Here is a 19,386-nt window from a genome sequence, read left to right on the forward strand (position 1 = left end):
ATTAACAGTAAGGGCTCCCTCTAAGCTTTAAAATGACATTCCCTTGAGGGACTCAACTAGAGTCCAAAATGATTTCCTTTGGCCCTGAGGCAAGGCTGTTGTGGGGCCTGCCGCTGCCAGGCCTCAGGCCAAGACATCAACATCGACAGGAAAGGAATTTGAAGGAAAGGAAATTGATTTCTTTTCCCCACCCCCTTTTTAACAGTTCCTGCCCAGGTTCTGAATTTTTGATGTGGAAATTTCTCCTGTAAATCTGTTTACAGTATATGGTCATCATTTCATAACTACAACATCAGGTGATGATTTGTACATCTAAATGAACCAAATGAGGAAAGGTTAAAGCACTTAGGGCTCTTTAGCTTGGAGAAACGACGACTGAGGGGTGACATGATTGAGGTTTACAAGATTATGCATGGGAAAGAGCAGGTAGAGAAAGAGGTACTTTTCTCCCTTTCTCACAAGGCAAGAACTCGTGGGCACTCCATGAAATTGCTGAGTGGTCGGGTTAGAACGGATAAGAGGAAGTACTTCTTCACCCAAAGAGTGATGAACACATGGAATTCACTGCCACAGGAAGTGGTGGCGGCTACAAGCATGGACGGCTTCAAAAGGGAATTAGATAAGCATATGGAGCAGAGGTCCATCAGTGGCTATTAGCCACAAGGTATAGATAGGGGCTCTGGGGCAAGTGATGCTCTGTCATCTTGGTGCTTGGGGGGGGGGTCAACAGTGGGAGGGCTTCTGGGGTCCTGGCCCCACTGCTGGACCTCCTGAGGGCACCTGGTATTTCTGGCCACTGTGTGATACAGAGGGTTGGACTGGATGGGCCACTGGCCTGATCCAACATTGGCGTCTCTTATGTTCTTATTATGAACAGATATGGTTGCCAACTCCAGCTTGGGAAATTGTTGGAGATTTGGGAGTAGAGCCTGAGGAAGGTGGTGTTTGGGAAGGGGAGGGAGCTCTGCGGGGATGAAATGCAGAGGAGTCCAGCCCCGATGCTCTCTATGTTGCTCCAGGGGAACTGATGTCTGTGGCATGGCCATCATCCCACGGGGATATCAGCAACCCGGTGGACAGACCTAAGACTGCGGTTTCCGTTTTCATGGAACCTCCCATCATTTCAGACACAGAGCTTTTTAACAGAGTTCACATACATTAAAGTATGTCAGTAGTACAGTAGATCATGCAGATGGAGAGAGACTGTCACCAACCTGCATCTCAGAATATACATCATATATCTGATAGAGATGGGTCTCTTCCCCTTATCCAGATTAAAAAATCTGCAAGAGATGGGATCCACCAGGGCTAGGGAAGAGTTGCTGCAAATCCCTAGGCTTGCAGAAAAGTTGAAAAACTGAAAAGGGGGAGAGGAATAAACAAAATTAAAAAAAAACATCATGTGCAAGTGGGGAAAAAAGTAAAATGAAGAGAAAGATCTTGTAAGACCACTTTACAAGATGTCAGCTGCCATTTTTGATTGCTAGGAAGCTACATGCAACCTTACCAAGGTGGCAGATCTCCTATCTTGCAAAGAGCGTTCTGTGCAATTTGCTGAAGGGTTTATGGCTCTTTCCGAAGCGAGGCAACATTCACCCAAAGCTTGAGAAAAAGAGTCCTCCAGCAAATTCCAAAGGGAGCCTTGGCAATGCCATATGAGATGACCTACTAACCTCAAACAGCAGCTGACATCTCACATTCCAAGATCTTGGCAGGAAGTGACCAGGAAACCTCGAATGCCTACTGAAATTTCACATCACAAGACTTTTTCCTCAAGGTCTCAACCGCCATTTGGGGCTGCTGAGACAACCTAAAACAATGTAGTCTTGCATGAAATAAAAGTATGAGGATGCCCCATTTGGTAGGTTAGACTGTTTGGGCGGACAATGGAGTGGGGGATCCATTCACAGCAAAGCTGTCACTATAGATGACCTCAGGCATCAAAATGAGAGGCTGCCAATGTGTGTGTGGGAACACATTTTTGGGATAAGAAGCTACTGTTACTCTAATGCCCAAATGTACCCAAGTCTCTGACAGAGAACATATATATAAAACATAGAGAAGGAGGTGCGATGGATGGGAGCAGATTCCGCCATCTTTTCTCTCTGTTCAGAGCAGATGGACTCAGTTGAGAAAGGCTGAAAGGAACGCTGAAATGGCAGAGAAAAAACACTGAGGACTGTCAGCAACCAACAGCCAAGCAGAGGAGCTGAGGTTTTGGAGGGAGGAGGGGTGGAAGGTGTCCTGGACTAGGCACAGGGCGATTCTGCCTCTAGCATTGGCTCCACATTTTCTCAACTGGGAGGGGAAAGTGCAGCTCAGAACCACATTCAAGTACCTCCTGGGGCAACACTATACTGACGGCAGAGCCACTCCTGAATGGCCCTAATACGGCCATAAATCCATGAAGAAGGTACCATAAAATCCAATGATCAGAGGAAGTGGAAGCAGCATGCAATGCAGAGGGGAATTTCTGTTCCAATGTGGGCTTCGTAAAACAACAGAGGGAAAGGCTAATGCAGACTCAGCCACAGACAGCCCAGGGATGGTGGTGCATGATTGTTGAGAGGCAGGCAGGGTTTGGGCCCTGCTCCTCAATAAAAACAGAGAATGGTAAAAACTGTCTACTGTTTAAGTCTGTCATGCTGAACGAACCAGCGTTTCTGAGCATCAAGTATAACGTACCTCCCAGCTCTGGTAACTGTCTCAGCTATCAGACTAGAGTGGGGAGGTATTACAGGTCATGCTCACGAACTAAATAAACGTAGAGGACAAAGTTTGAGTCAAACTTTGTTCTGTTGCTTCAGAACCCACCTGAATCTAAATAAACATATGTGTTTCGTTGTATCCAAGCCTCTGGCGTCAACCTCAGCCTATATAATCCACTACACACTCTGTAGGACCCAGAGAAAAGAGGGTCTTGATTTCTGGTACAGGATTATGGAATCCTGTGTGTGTGTAAAACAAGACACAATAATAAGACAAACCCTAGTTACCTCACACACCTTAAGTTTATAGTGCATTTAGTATCAAGACCTTTTGATACTTTCCATGTATTTTGATACTGACATCACCCTGCCCACAAAAGTCCGCATGGTCAAAGCAATGGTATTCCCAGTAGTCATGTATGGCTGCGAGAGTTCTGGGCTATAAGGAAGGCCGAGCGCCAAAGAATAGATTCTTTTGAACTATGAAGGCTCTTGAGAGTCCCTCCTTGGACTGCAAGGAGACCAAATCGGTCAATCCTAAAAGAAATCAACCCTGACTGTTCCCTGGAAGGCCAGATAATGAAGCTGAAGCGCAAATACTTTGGCCACCAAATGAGAAGGGAGCACTTCCTGGAGAAGAAGACCCTGATGCTGGGAAAGACTGAAGGTCAAAGAAGACGGGGACGGCAAAGGATGAGATGGTTAGACAGTGTCATAGATGCAACGAACATGAAGTTGAGCAAACTTCAGAGGACGGCGGAAGACAGGAAGGCCTGGCGTGATCTGGTCCATGGGGTCGTGGAGAGTCGGATTCGACTGTGCGACTGAACAACAACAAAAGTATAAAGACGGATGAGGTGGGTCAGAGCTCTCCAGCCTGAAGGGCTTGTTATTGGCAAAGTGGTATAAAACAACAAGAGAACAGCCTGTATCAGGGGTTATGACGAGAAGTTAGTAGCACATTATAAGGGCTTCTCAGTCTGCCATGTTGGAAAGAAAGTGTTCCAGGGAGAGATGGCAGTAGTTCATGGCATCTTTTAAATCTCATCCCACCCCCAAGACTGGATGTCCTTCTTATGGCTGAGAAAACCAATGGGGCTCCTTGTAAGCGCTGCTGGAGCGGGTGTTTCCAGATCCACCCCACCCCCCTTCATAAAATGGGTATTTAGAAATGTGGATGGCATCGACAAATGTATTGATTTGTTATTTCCCTGCTGGTTCAAAGTATGGTTTGAGAATTCCATTTTTAAAGAGTTTCATAAAAAACAGAATAAGCTGAGCACAGTTTGGGAAAGGAATATGTCATAAATGTACAGAAGAAGAATGAAATGAAATCTTTTTGACTGGAAAATGCTAAATTTATTTTGGAAGAGGAATTAAGAATTTCTTAGGTTGAAATCTGGGGTAAAATGGAAAAGATTTTGAACAATCTAGAGAAGAAGATTGATATTAGACTTGCAGATATATAAAATAAATTATTACATTAAGAAAGCAGAATCAGAAAAAAGGAACTTGTTCTTTAAAAACCTCTTTTGGGGGACACGGAACTGAAACTTCTCTAGCAGTTGGTCAGAGAAGCCGAGAGCTTCAGTGTCAGTAACGGCAGCTGGACACAGGCCCAAAGTCGATGGTTCCCAGGAAAAGCTCTTTCCTCCAGAAACCGACATCAACCGTCCTCAGTGCCTGGCAGAACTCTTACCATTATGATAACAGGATCAGCAAAAGCCGTACTGAATTTCCAGAAGGAGAGAGCTGTCAGGGCTGAACCCAGCCTAGAGGACACAGAAGTTACAGATGTAGGAGGCAAGGGCTGTGGTTTCTCAGAGCACAAAAGCACCCCCCTCCTGTTCCGGGAGCACCCTCCTCTTTATGACCTGCCTACATGCACCAGCAGGTCTTTTGGAAACAGCAGCGTCTAGGGCTGAATGTGGGCAGAAATTAAGCCCCCTTGACTGGGAATGTGGTTGCTGGTTTAGTGCTGATGGGAGGGCATGCCCAAATCAAAAATGTGTGTTACTCCAGTAGTGCATCTATTCAGATAAACAGGCTTTGTAGGAATACCTGCACAGCCCTTTCGGAGGCTGCAGAGTTCTGACTACTCAAACTAGGGCTCTGTAACCTCAAAGGGTGCGGTGCAGACTTCAGGCTTCTCTTCCTGCCACACCAGAATGGTGGTGGTCAGGGGCACAGTGGTGCCTATCTGGTGGCATTTGTGTATCAAAGCAGAATGGACAGTTCACAGTAAAGCAAACAGCCGATCAGGAGTTCAAGCTGAATGTCAGGTAAGCGTTTTATCATATAAAGCAGGTCACCCAAGGCAAACGTCAGAGCTTCCTTGTCAGGTATCGGGTATAAACACAAAGTGCCGTGCAACAGCCACAGCCACAGCCACAACCCTTCATTCCAGTCTGCAGAGGCAGATAATGGGAGTGGGTGAAAAACCTCTGACTCCATACAAGCAAGCCCATGTATTAAAGACACTCACACAGATCCAGCGGCAGCCCGCGGTGGGTCTTTTTCCGGATCAGGGCCTTCATTCAGTCTTCTCTCAGCCAAAGGAGAACTCTTCCAGAGCTGAATGGAATGGAATCGACTCCCAGTTCCAGCTTGTGTCACTGCTAATGTTACCAGCCTTCAGTGGGGCCTCAAGTTCTCCCCGAACCACAGGGGACCTCCAGAATGCAGGCCTCAGTTCTCCCGAAGGAGGTGGCCCCAGACTCTACTCTGGCATCACGTCCCTCCAGAGCTCTCCCCCCCCCCCCCCCAAGGCCCTCCCCCCCCCCCCCGGATGCCACCTCTCCCTCTCCAGAAACGTCCCAAGTGGGTTTGGTCCACCCCAGTCAGTGCCCAGGGGCCATTCCCAGGACATGGGAGCTAGGATGGATCTGGGGCGGGGGCAACCTTTTTACCATTTTTTAAATTTTTTTGAAAGAACAGAGAAGCATGTAAAGCACAGAACTGCTTGCCGTTCACTCTTTTTTTTTTGCCCCGTCAACCTTTTTGAACCTACAGGCACCTTTGGGATTTTGAGAGAGGGTGGTCAGCAGCACCCCAGAATAGCTGCCATCGAAGGCAGGGTCAGGCCCCAAATGGCTGCCTCAGGAGAGGCAGACCAAGCAGAACACACACCCCCATCTCCGTGGAAGAAGGAAACCCTGAAGGGGGAAATGGCACCAAGCACTGACCACTCGGCCTGATCCTCCCGTCGAAAACCATTCAAGTTGACGGAGGGCGCCCTGCAACAAGCCTGGCCTCACAATGGCCTCCCGCCTTCTGAAAGGCTCAGCCGGTGCCAAGATGTCACTCTGCGGGGCCAGCTGCCCGGGTGTGGATGATGTGGATGGTGATCTGACGAGACCTGGAATGTGCAGGCCCCTGTTTGCCCTGGAATGGGTGGCACCTCAAGGAGCCCACAGACAATGTTCCCTCTAAGCTGTGGGGTCTTGTGAGCAAAAATTCTGCTTTGTGAGGTACCGGCATTAAAGTTGTGAGTGAGCATAAATTAGTCTGCTCTGGCGCCATCCTTCCTGAGCTAAGACAAAAACGTGTGAGCCGAAGGCTAAAAAACTGTGAGCCTAGCTCACTCTAACTCAGCTTAGAGGGAACACTGCCCACAGGGCATCCTTCTTGGCCTCCTCCTGCTCTTTTAACTGCAGGCAACTCCATACAGGCATCCTGACCACAAATGGTTATTAGAGGGTCCAAGTAAGTGACAAAGGCTGTGGCCACATGAGCAATTTGCCACGGTATAGTAGCATGACCAGACCTTTGTGGATTTAAAGAGCACAACCAGACAGCAGCACCTGCCTTCTGTGCCCCAGTCGTTGGCACACCGTGTTGCCCCACTCCAGAAGCAGAGTAATCAGGCACCGGGGAAAGTCTAGTATTAGCAGATGCCAGCGCTTCCACTCCGCTTCCACTCCCCGATATCTGAACTCTCCTGCTGCTAAAGGAACCCGGAAGGGAAGTCTGAACCCACAGATCCGTTTCCACTACTGGGTTTTGGGAGGGGGGGTTGGAGTTGCTGCCTATGTGCAATTGGCTCCCTGGTTGAGGTGCTGCAGTAATGTGAACACCTGACCCCCAGCTGAGTGCACAGGGAAACCGCCCCAGGGGTTGCTGCCTGGCTGGTCTGCCCTGCAACATTTTAAACCAATGCAATTAGAGGAGCACCCAGATTGCAGCCAAAGTTTTGGCATATTGACGGGCACAGACGTGTCAGATGAGTCTTGGTTCTGCAGCACCTGGGTGGGGCTCCACTAAACCACCTGCATGTTCTGACGGAACAGGGTACAGGAGAGGGGGGGCAGGCAAGGAAACAAGACAAAGGAGCGTCCGTATGATCCAGCAACTGGTCCTGTTGAAAGCAGTCAGAGTGGGATACAAATAACAGGCTTGTCTGTGAGGCTCACTTCTAGTGATGCAATTATCTAATCCCCACAGATCCCAGACAGAGTAGAGGAGAAGCATTTGTAATGCAAACAGAAATTCAGGCCAGTGTAGGTTTTATGTTTACGTTTCAAACATGGATGAAGAAAGAACTGCTTTAAGCCTCAATTATGAGCAAGCCCTGCACTTCGAAGTGCTTTTACTCTGAAGGACGTTCTGCTGAGCTCCGCATCAACATATTTACGTTGGCTTCTTTAGTCATGATTCACTGTTAATAGATTATTCCTCTTGTCCCTCGCTTAAGAAGCATGTTCACAGAACTGAAAAAGACCATCGGAAAGCAGAAAAAGTAGGGGAGCCCTATGGGGAAAGTATGGTTGTTCCTGCTCACATCCCTTGACCGCTCCTAGGCCAAGGAGATGCACAGAGCAAGGAAAGGGCAACACCGAGGAATGTCCGTAGGATCCTTGCTTACAAAAATGGAAAACAAAACAATCAAAGCTGGTGGCAAGGAATATTGTTCCCTTTTCCCTTCCATGATGAACAAACCTGAAGTGTTTATATCATTTCAGACTTCTTCAGCAAATGCAAGTGTTTTGATGCACTTTGGGGAGCTGGAGATGTTTCACCACTGGAAAATTCTGACCAGGTGCCTCTCGGCTCTTTGGAGCATTAAAAAGAGTCTGATTGTGTTTGTATCATATTGCGTGTCCTGCTGCAGATTGCAGACTGGTGGTATATGTCTTCAGTTGTCACATAAATGCCACACCAGCAGTAAGGGCCAAGCCCTGAATCTACTCTGGCTCTTTCCTGTGGGCAGAATCGACTTCCTGCACTGCCTGCCTCCGGTCCAGTTCAAGAAAGGGACGCTAAGCCTCCAAAGCCTTTCTGGGTAGGGCTGCCGCCAGCAGCTGCCAGCACTGACCGGAAATGCTCCCCCCCCCGGCTCCTTTCAGCCCCAGATTGGGGGGGGGGAGATGGGCACAATATGGGTGCCGGTCATTCCCCCCTTCTGGGGCTAAAAGCAGCCCGTGGAGGCCTTCTTCTTACTGGGGAAAGAGGGAGGGGACAAAGAGCTGACCTCCTCAGTGCTGCAGCCCCGATCCCTCTCAGGGGTATTCCAGCAGGTGCTTTTGGAACCTGACCGTTCAATCCTATGCAGAGTTACTCCAATCTAACCCCCTGATTCCAGTGGGTTTACCCTGGTGAAACTCTGCATAGGGTTGCAGTCCAAATTACCAAACATGAGTCGCCCTTGTCCTGAAGGATTTGGCACTCGAGGTGCTTGGGGGTGCCTGGAGAGAGGGCTGGGCCTCTGAAAGACGAAGACCCTCATGACAGACTCGGGGGTGTTTTCTCCGTCCCTACGCCCAGACTGCCTGAGGGTCCGCCCATCACGGAGGGCCCTCCTGGTCTCACGGCCTGTCCTGGTGCTCAGCTGCCTGGGAAGTTCAAAGGTGGAGGGGGGTGGGGTGGAATAAATTAGGGGTTTCCGGTTCTTGACAGTGGAAATTCAGCAATTTTGCTGGGATGAAGCCACTGAATACAAATGCTGCAGCCAGACCCTCAAAGCAGTTGTGATTCCCAGCAGCGCTCTGTAGCCAGGCAGGGGCCTCTCAAGTGCCACGGCACAGGAGACTGGCGTCTGAAAGAGCCTCAATCTACAATTTTTGCCAATTGCAATGGATTGCCTCAGTCTGTTCCCTTCCCTGTAAACAAAAAGCTGAAAATAACACAGTGCACAATATGATAATGCGAGATATCACGTGGACATCTCCAGCAGGGACACCAATGTCTGCTCTGGAATTAGAATTAACCAGAGCCACAGAACAATTGATATTTATAGTCCGAACATCTCAGAGTTCCAGGCTCGGATGCTGCTTGCAAAGTGAATCCCGCCTGCAATTTCAGACTCCAGTATGGGCAGCAATCCAGTCTCGATAGTAGGTCACCCGCGTGTAGACTCCTGGCTTGTTGGGTTTGGCACATTCATCCCCCCAGCTGACGATGCCAACAAGGTACCACCTGTCTCTTGGATCCGGAGTCACCAGTGGGCCACCAGAGTCACCCTAGCAAAGGAACAGGAACATTTTAAGTTCTGCAAGAAGGAAAATACTGTTCCCTTAGCAAACACAACATGATCATTAAAGTTGTGTGTAAAAGATTCAAGTGAGGGAAAGTGGGCTCCTGCAATCGGCATAAATCATGCAAACAGAGTGGATTTGCATAACAGGTGAGAGTTCAGAGATTTCACAGAGATCACCCACACCCTGATCCAAAGGGTTGCAACATTTGCTTTGTTAAAAAAGAAGGATGCAAGTCTCAGGAAGAAGAATCCTGTCCACTATCACACCCTGTGCTTACACGGAGTTGCAGCTCACACTGCCTTGAAGAGAAGGGCAAGAAAAGGAAGGAAAAAACCATTCAGAGACTCATTACCACTTCAAATGAATGCACTTTTAAAGACTCCAGTAATTCAAAATCCCAGAGGAGCAGTGGCCTTTGTCTGTGGCTACAGAATTAAACAGGAGTCCAGAGGCACCCTAAAGACGAAGTGGTAAAAACCAGCCATGTGTCTGCCACAAGGATTTTGGACCAGACATGCACCTGGAGTTTTGTATGTGAAATTTAACTGGGACTGTGGTGCATGGAGAGCACAGCCCTCCCCCTTTTCCAACCCATAACAGCCCCAGATAACTGCTATTTGCCCTGCTGGGGAAACTTATATGTAGTCATCGCAGGGGTCATTTCCTGCAGGAGCGCACAGGAGCGGAGCTCCAGCAGGAAAGAACCCAGGGGGCGGGCACATGCAACAAGCCCCGCCCCCTGCTCCCAGCAGTCCTCAGTCAGAGCAAGAAGCAGCCAGGTAAGTTGCAGAGCACACACACACCCCAATCCCAAAACAGTCCAGTGACACCTTTAAGACCAAGTTTTATTCAGGTACAAGCTCTCCCTCCTCTGCGAGGGCAGATCTGCACATTCCCCCCCTCCCATAGCTAGCAATCCAAAACAGTCTAGTGGAGCCTGAGAGGTGGGCGTTGCCTTCTGACACACTTCTGGTGATGTCATGGGGTGTAGCATATGCAAATAAGTTATGCTAATGAGTTGTGCTAATGAGCTCCTGCACCTCTTGTTCTACCCCTGGTCATCAGTACATGATGCAAGTTTCCCCAATGCACAAACAGCAGCTCCCTGAGGCCATTTCAGGTCAGGAGCCCCTTCTGGTCATACGTCATCGTCCTGATCCGAATAGGGCCCATGCACACTGGAGGATTAAACTCCAAACACAGAACTCTAGGCGCAGGTCTGATCCAAAGCCCTTGTGGCACCCAGCTATCCACCGCATGGACTTTGTAAACTATGAACCAGCCTGTTCTAACAAATTTTATTTCATCATAAGCGTAGAAGTTCCTGCTGGAATAAATTATGTTAGTCGTTAAAGTGGACTCCTACTTGATAATCAAGAAGCTATTTCCATACCGGCCGGCCATAACAAAAATCCCTTTGTTGATCATTGTAGTGTCACAATTATACCTTCATCTTTAAAAAGAAAAAACAGATCTCTCTCTCTCTCTCTCTCTCTCTCTCTCTCTCTCTCTCTCTCTCGTTGCCTTTCCACAGCTGTGGGAACTCTGTGGTCTCCATGGCTCACAGCAGGTCTAGAGCCCACAGACTGCTGATTGTGCAACCTGTTACCTCTCACAGGGGACATTTTTCAGCAGTGACGCTCACCAGGCAGGCCACCCCGTTTTCAGTCTCCATCCCACAGTCTGCTCTGAGCACACATCAGTGCCTCTGATGTGAAATGCCTCTGATCCTCACTGTATCAAGGAACAAGGGGACATCCTTGGCTTGGGCTAGTGCCCCACTCTGCATCCTCCAAGGCCTCCAATACAGTGGAGAACCTCCGCTGGCCTCTCGGCAAAGAAGGCAGCTGGCAGCGGTGCAGAGAAAGGTGACCAGGTGGGGGAAAGACTCCCTCGTGCCCTCTTTGCCAGCCTCTTGCAGAGAGAAGCCTGCCAGAAAGAGATGCCGCTGCACAGTGCCAGTGACCAGTGGCACAAATGGAGCCCGGATGCTATATCAATATAAGAATATTTAAGTGCCAGTTAAAAAAAAACAAAAAACAAGACAGCCCCAAACTTTGCTGCAAAGCAGCTTCAAGAAAGACTGTAAAAAAGCCAGGAAAACACCTGGAGGTGCACAAACGCCCCGCCAGCATTTGAACCCGAGGGAAATAACCTGTGTGGAAATGGCCTGACAAGTAGCAACCACTGCTTATTTCTGAAGCGGGGGGGGGGGAGGTCAGGTGACAACCGCCCCAGTGCCAAGGCAGGCCTTGTGCGGGTCCCGTTTGGCAGACTGTCTGAACCTGTGACATTCAGCCGTTCTTCCCTGCCCAGTTCTCCATTCTTCGACTTACTTGGCAAGCATCGCTCCCTCCTTCCAGATATCCAGCACACAGCATTCCAGGTGTAATAACCTGATTGTAGACTTCTCTTCTGTTGCAAACCTCATTGCCTATTATCATTACTTCTGTTTCACGAAGCTCACCGACACTGGGACCTGATTTTAAAACAGCAATGCGTCAGAAAGGGCAAGCGGGTTCTTGTGGTGATTTGCACGAGGCACACGCTCCAGCGCACCATGCCCTTCTCATCCCAGCCACATACACATCACCACGGACCTCTTACGGACAGACAGATGACGTAACACTAATTCATTCCTACACAAACCCACCACACTGGCCAGTCACTAATGCTCAGACAGCTCTTCTCCTGAATTTGGGGGTGGGGGCTGTCAGTATAAAAGCTTGCAGAATAAAATCCTGTCAATTTCCTGTTGATGCTTGCTGCAACAGACTAATCTGGCTCCCCTCTTGGATTTGGCTGTTATTCTGGCGCCTGGATATCTGGTTTATATGAAAACGCTCAAAGGGGGAGAGAGTGAGGACATTGTAGAGTAGTTGTGCCCTACATTTCTGGCATGGCTGTCTGGCATACCCCAAGTGTGTGTTGCACACAATAATGTCAGTTCAAGCTGCAAAGTACGTGTGGCCTGTTGCAGGCAAAATGATGGCACATAGCGTACTCTTCCTGTACAAGTGACAGCGGTGCCTGAAAAGGATATCTGACAGGGGCATTTACCAATCGGCAGAATTAAATAGAACTTGCCACCACATAGATTTGCACTGTGGAGCATACAAACATGCTCCATTTTGAGCTTCCAGGCCCAGTATTTGGACATTGTTTCGGGTGGTGACAACCAAAATGGATTCTGGTGAGCTATAGGAAGAGCCCTCTAGATTGCACAACTGGGCAGTAACATGGCAAATGATGTTCAATCTGGCTAAGTGTAAGAAAATCCTAATTTTACATATAGGCTGATGGGATCTAAACTGGCTGAGACTGAGATTTGAAGAGATCTTGAGCTTGTAGTGGAAAACTCTATAAATATGTTGACCCAGGTGTGCAGCAGACATAAAAACAGCAAACTCCATGCTAGGAATTACTAGGAAAGGGAGTGGAAATAAAATGGCCAAGACTATAATGCCCCTGTATAGATTTTTGGTGCAGCCTCTCTTGGAATATTGTGTACAGTTCTGGCCACCCTATCTAAAAAGCATATTGTAGGAAGCTTCCGGTCGGGAAAATGGAGACTTGACACGTCCTGAAAGTGCTCAGGACGGACGAGGGCTACTTTCAACAGTGTGGGCTTGGTAATAGCCCAACGCAACCTTCCCCAGGCAGGGGAAGTTGTCTGACAAGCATCGGATCCCAAGAGAAGAGTTGAGATTGGTGTCGATAAGGTCTCGGAGGAGACCAGTTCGGAACTTTGATCCCCTCTCTCAGTGCGGGTGTTGCGATCAGCGCTTCAGTGGCCCTACAAGCTGGAAATCCAGCATAAAGTCATCATTACCCGGCTTCGTGGACAGTGGGAAACAATTTGGACTAAACGATACAGTGCAAAGATCCGTGTAAACGTTACAAGGTAACAAAAACAAATTTACTTACCGGGAGAAGATTTTAAAAATTGAAGAATTTAGCCGGATAAGTCTTTGTGAACTTTAAAACAAATGCGGGTGGGAAAACTATTGAAAAAGTCATTAAAAAAGCAAAAATAGAGGCGAAAAGAACTTTGTTTTGCATTCCTGTGGTTGGAAAAGTACTGGCTCGAGGTAAAGGGGAAGCGCCGCGGAGTGAGAAAGCGGAAGTGACGTTTTGAAAAGAACAATAGAGAGCTTCCTAGATCTGCTCGATAAAGCGGAAAGACACTGGATGAGCGGGACCTGAGAAGCTGAAAGAGCGGAAGGACATCGGACATCGTGACTGGAGGGATGGGACAACAACAGGAAATACGACGGGGGACAACCAAAGGTGCACACAGGAAGATCGAAGGGGGAACGAAAAAGTGGAGAACCGGAAGTTAAGCTGACTGACCTACTCTGTACTTGAAAACAATAGAGTAGTTGCGCCCGACATTTTGAGGAGGACCAACTTTTAAAATTGATTTTTAAGGACAAAACAAAGACTGAGAAAAGCGAAAGTGGACAAATTTAAGAGAGGGTTTGGAGGACTATTGCTTGGGGAAGAAAGGATATAATTGGAAACAACGACGGAGTTACGGGGAAGGCAAAGAGCGGCCTCAGTGACAACACCTAAAATTACTGCGGCCAAAAAAGATAAGGAGCTACAGGCAGCCATGGAGGCAATGGAGCAAAGGATGACGGAGGCAATACAAGATATGGGCAAACAAATGAAAGAATTGTTGGTATCTGAAGTGGCAGAACTGAAAAAAAGAAGTGGGTGAAAAACTGGAGAAAGAAGTAGGAGATTTGAAGAAGGAATTTCAAAGCATAGCGCAGAAATCCGGAGAAATTGAGCAAAAGGTGCAAGAGGTGGATCAAAAAGTGGAAACGGTGGTTAAAGAAAATAAAAGATTGGATGTAATGTTGGACTTTAGAGCTATGCAAAACCATATCAGACTGAGAGGGATTAAAGAACAAATGAATGATGATATCAGAAGTAGAGTTATTAAAGCCTTCGCAGAATATTTGAAAGATGACACTGATGAAATAGAGTATCACTTTGATTTGATCTACAGAGTGAATTCAGTAGTTGCTCAGCAAAAAAATTTACCAAGAGATGTGATTGTACAATTGTTGACCAAGAGAATGCATGAGATGATTATGAGAAAACAATTTGTTGAGCCTTTTGAAATGGAGGGCACGAGGATTATGATAATGAAAGAACTCCCGAGAGCAATCTTGCAAGACCGGAAAAAATACAAAAAGCTTGTTGACAAGTTGAAAGTCCTGAAAATTAGGTATAGATGGGAAATACCACAAGGAGTGAGCTTTACTTATGAAAGTCGAAGATATACAATTAAGACCACTGGTTGAATGGCGGAATTCATGTTTGAGTTCGATAAAGACTTTGGAGATAAAAAAGAGAAAATAAGGAGTATCACTTTGATTTGATCTACAGAGTGAATTCAGTAGTTGCTCAGCAAAAAAATTTACCAAGAGATGTGATTGTACAATTGTTGACCAAGAGAATGCATGAGATGATTATGAGAAAACAATTTGTTGAGCCTTTTGAAATGGAGGGCACGAGGATTATGATAATGAAAGAACTCCCGAGAGCAATCTTGCAAGACCGGAAAAAATACAAAAAGCTTGTTGACAAGTTGAAAGTCCTGAAAATTAGGTATAGATGGGAAATACCACAAGGAGTGAGCTTTACTTATGAAAGTCGAAGATATACAATTAAGACCACTGGTCGAATGGCGGAATTCATGTTTGAGTTCGATAAAGACTTTGGAGATAAATAAGAGAAAATAAGATGGAGTACAAAGCAATATCATGGAATGTTAATGGACTAAATTCACCCAATAAAAGGAAAATTATAAAACATTGGTTAGGGAAAATAAAAATGTCATGTGATATGTCTTCAAGAAACCCATATTAGAAATCAGGACCGTAAATATCTGGCAGCCAAAGATTTAGGAGAAGAATTTCACTCATCAGCAATGAAAAAGAAAAGAGGGACTGTGATTTATGTAAAAAAAGAACTTGAACCTAAAGAAATTTTTAAAGATAAAAATGGAAGGTATATTGCGGTGAAATAAACGTGGCAACAAAAGCGAATTCTGATTGTAAATATATACGCCCCGAATGGGGCGAAGGAGATTTTTTTTGAAGAACTGACACGAGAATTAGATCAAGTCATATATGAACAAATTGTATTGGCGGGAGATTTTAATGGAACTGTGAATAATAAATTAGACAGAAAAACTAAAAATCAAGAAGAACAAATGGGGAAGCTACCTAAGGTCTTTTTTAAATAGGTAAAACAAGAGAACTTGGAAGATGTATGGAGGAAAGCCAATCCAGAAATAAAGGACTATAATTTTTATTCTAATAGTCATGGTTCTTTTTCAAGGATTGATATGATTTGGGCTACGGGAGATTTAGTTTTAAAAACCAGATCTGTGGAAATACTTCCAAGAACAAACTCAGATCATAACCCAATTTTATGGATAATTAAATGGATAATTAAAAATGGAAAGAAAAAGCTGAATGGAGATTAAATGAAGACTTGCTGGATCAAAAAGAAACAGTAGATACAATAAAGAGCGAAACAAAACACTTTTTTCGAACTAACAGAACAAAGGGAATGTCAATACAAACCATATGGGATACCTATAAGGCAGTAATGAGAGGTTTGCTGATATCTAACAGCAGAGACAGAAAGAAGAGACTGGAACAACAAGATAAGATAATGGAGAAGATACAACTAAAAGAGACTGAACTAAAGAAAAAGCCAGGAAAAAAGAAATTAATAAGAGAACTACAAATATTAAAAGAACAAATGAATGCTTTGCTTAACCAAGAAATTTATTGGAATTTGAAAAAACTACAGCAAAAATCGTTTGAAGGGGCAGATAAACCAGGAAAGTATTTGGCATGGCAATTAAAAAAGAGGAGAGAACATAAAATCATATCTAAAATTGTTGATGGAGGGAAAGAAGTTGTAAGTGCCAATGGAATTAAAAGAGCCTTTTTAAAATACTATGCAAATTTATTCGCAAAAAAAGAAAAAGAGGAGGAGGCGATACAAACATATTTGGATAAAATAAAGATGGAAAAAATAACGGGAGAATTTAAGGACTTGTTGAACGCGAAAATTACTAAAGAAGAGATTGAGAGGGCAATTCAGGATGCTAAATTGGGAAAAGCTCCAGGACCAGATGGATTTACAGCAAAATATTATAAGAAACTGAAGGAGAAGCTGACCCCAAATTTTGAGTTACTGATGAATGACATAAGAGAAATGAAAAGAACACCGGAGTCATGGAAAGAAGCTGTAATTTCGCTTATCCCTAAAGAATCCCAAGATTTAACAAATGTAAAAAATTACAGACCAATATCCCTCCTGAACAATGATTATAAAATCTTTGCCAAAATTATTGCAGAAAGAAGAAATATCTAAAAGAGGTGATAAATGAAGAGCAAGCGGGGTTTTTGCCTAATAGACAAATCAGAGACAATATACGGGTAGTTCTTGACGCTATTGAATATTACGATAAACATCCGGAAAAAGAAGTTGGTTTTCTTTTTGCAGACGTGGAAAAAGCATTTGATAACTTGAACTGGAACTTTATGTACAAGGCATTAGCTAAATTAGATGTGGGGGAACGTTTCATGAACTGCATAGCAGCAATTTATACAGAACAAAAAGCAGCTGTAATTGTAAATTCGGATTTAACAGAATACTTCAAGGTACAAAAGGGAACGAGGCAAGGTTGTCCTTTATCACCGTTATTGTTTATATGGATTTTGGAAGTACTGTTAAAACAAATAAAAGAAGATAAGACAATAAAAGGATTGACACATGAAGGCTTTTCTTATAAGTATAGAGCATTTGCGGATGATATTATGTTTATCATAGAAGAGCCTCTAAAGAATTTACCAATACTGTTGGGAAAAATTAAAGAATTTGGAGATCTAGCAGGTTTTTACTTGAATAAAGAGAAGTCCAAAGTGATGTGCAAAAATATGACTGATAAGAGAAAAAGAGAACTACAATTATTGACACAGTGTGGTTAAAAAAACTAAGTATTTGGGAATTGATCTGACAATGAGGAATATAGATCTGTATAAAAACTACTATAATAAACTCTGGGCAAAGATACAGACGGATATTAAGAAATGGGAAACTCTGAACTTGTCACTGATGGGAAGAATCTCAGTGATAAAGATGAATGTGTTACCACGGCTGATTTTTCTATTTCAGACAATCCCAATAGTAAGAGAGGTGAAGATTTTTAATAAATGGCAAAGAGAAATATCAAAATTTGTTTGGGATGGAAAAAAGCCCAGGATTAAAATGAAAATTTTATGTGATGCAAGAGAACGAGGAGGATTTCAACTACCTAATTTTAGACTATACCATGAAGCGATATGTTTAGCTTGGTTGCAGAAGTGGGTGATGTTGGACAATAAAAAACTGCTGGCGTTAGAAGGACATGATTGTAGATTCAGATGGCATGCGTATTTGTGGTACGATAAGGTAAAAGCGGATGGTTTTTTCAAACACCATTTTATTAGAAAAACATTGATTGAGACGTGGGAGAAGTATAAAAGATTTTTTTCAGAAGAGAGACCTTTATGGATTGTGCCAGCGGAAGTTATAACACCTTATTCGATTTACAAAGGTGAAGATTGGTTGCAGTATAAGGATATGTTAAAGAAGGAGGGACATACCTATGAACTGAAAAATGAGAAGGATTTGACATTTAATTATGGTTGGTTTCAATATAGACAAATTAATGACTTATTTAAAAAAGATAAGAAAGTTTTTGGAGTTAGGGAAACGTACAATGAAATAGAAGTGGTATGGTTTGAAGGGGAGAAAAAAATTATTTCTAAAATGTATAAAATATTGTTAAAGTGGTATACAGAGGAGGTGGTGGTAAAGGAACAAATGATAAAATGGGCAATAAATATGAATACAGAAGTAACAATTGAAACGTGGGAATTTTTATGGAAAAATGCTTTGAAAATATCAACATGTAACAGTATAAATGAGAATTGCTATAAAATGATGTATAGATGGTATATGACGCCAAAAAAAATTGCCTATATGAATACAAACATGTCTAGTAAATGTTGGAAATGCAAAAAGATAGAAGGTTCATTCTATCATATGTGGTGGTCATGTGAAAAAGCTAAAAAAAATTGGACAGAGATACATGGGGAAATGGAAAAAATTGTGAAATGTAATTTTAAGAAAGAACCGGAAATCTTACTTTTGGGATTGAAAATGGAAGAAGTTAACGTAGCCAAAAGAACTTTAATGTGGTATATGATTATGACAGTCAGAATAACATATGCCCAATGCTGGAAGCAGGAGCAAATACCGGAGGTGGCTGAGTGGATTAAGAAACTACTTTTTATGGTAGAAATGGACAAAATGACAAGAAAATTGAACAACAGAGATGCAGAGGAGTTTTTTGAAGACTGGAAAGATCTAAAAGTATATTTAGAAAAATATTGGGATGTAAAAGATACTTTATTTTGTTTAGATATCTATTGACTGAAATAATTGAATAAGGAATCGAATGTAATTAAAAACTAAAGGTTACCTGTTGAAATTAAGTAGAAAAAAAGGGGGGTAGGGGAAGCACCAAGGTGAACTGAAGATCGGAGCACTGTGGGAAGCCTGGAAGGGGGGGAAAGGGTGGTGGGTAGGATATTGGGAAGATATATATGTATGGTAAAAGTTGGTGTAATTTGGATATATCCTAATAAAATGTTTGTAAAAAAAATAAAAAAATAAAAAGCATATTGTAGAGCTGTGAAAAGTACAGAAGAGGGCAACCAACATGATTTAAGGGGTTGGAGCACCTTTCCTATGAAGAAAAGGCTGAGGAGTCTGGGACAGCGAAAAAGAGACAGCCAAGGGTAGACATGAAAGTGGTTTATAAAATAAAGCCGAGGGTAGAGGGAGTAGACAGAGATAACTTTTTCTTCCTCTCTCAAAACACAAGAACGTGAGGGGGCACTCAGTGAAGTAGAGGAGCGATAGGTATAGGACAGGAAAGGACATAATCTTTACTAAAGGAATGATTAAAACGTGGGATTCACTGCCAGGGGGTGTTGTTTTGGCCACTGGCACAGATGACTTTAAAGGGGGATTAGACAGAATCACCCACTCTTGGAGGAGAGGTCCCTCAGCTCTGGGTTGGGAAATGCCTGGAGATTTTGGGGGCGGAGCCTGGGGAG

The 19,386-nt window shown here is 44.4% G+C and overlaps 1 protein-coding gene across 1 annotated transcript in view; it reads right to left on the reverse strand.

The window, feature by feature from the left end:
• Positions 1-8,950: 8,950 nt before the first annotated feature.
• The window catches only part of LOC107115461 (transmembrane protease serine 11F-like), a 40,329-nt gene continuing 29,893 nt past the window's right edge, over positions 8,951-19,386 (reverse strand). Inside the window, exons 8-9 of the mRNA XM_015417175.1 lie at positions 11,521-11,663; positions 8,951-9,166 (exon numbers count right to left, since the gene is read on the reverse strand). Coding sequence (XP_015272661.1) covers positions 9,005-9,166; positions 11,521-11,663 — 305 coding nt within the window. The 3' untranslated portion in view covers positions 8,951-9,004. The remainder of the gene's footprint in view (positions 9,167-11,520; positions 11,664-19,386) is intronic.

This window comes from Gekko japonicus, unplaced genomic scaffold (genome assembly GCF_001447785.1).
Source record: "Gekko japonicus isolate JY-2015 unplaced genomic scaffold, Gekko_japonicus_V1.1 scaffold1314, whole genome shotgun sequence".
Taxonomy (NCBI): domain Eukaryota; kingdom Metazoa; phylum Chordata; class Lepidosauria; order Squamata; family Gekkonidae; genus Gekko; species Gekko japonicus.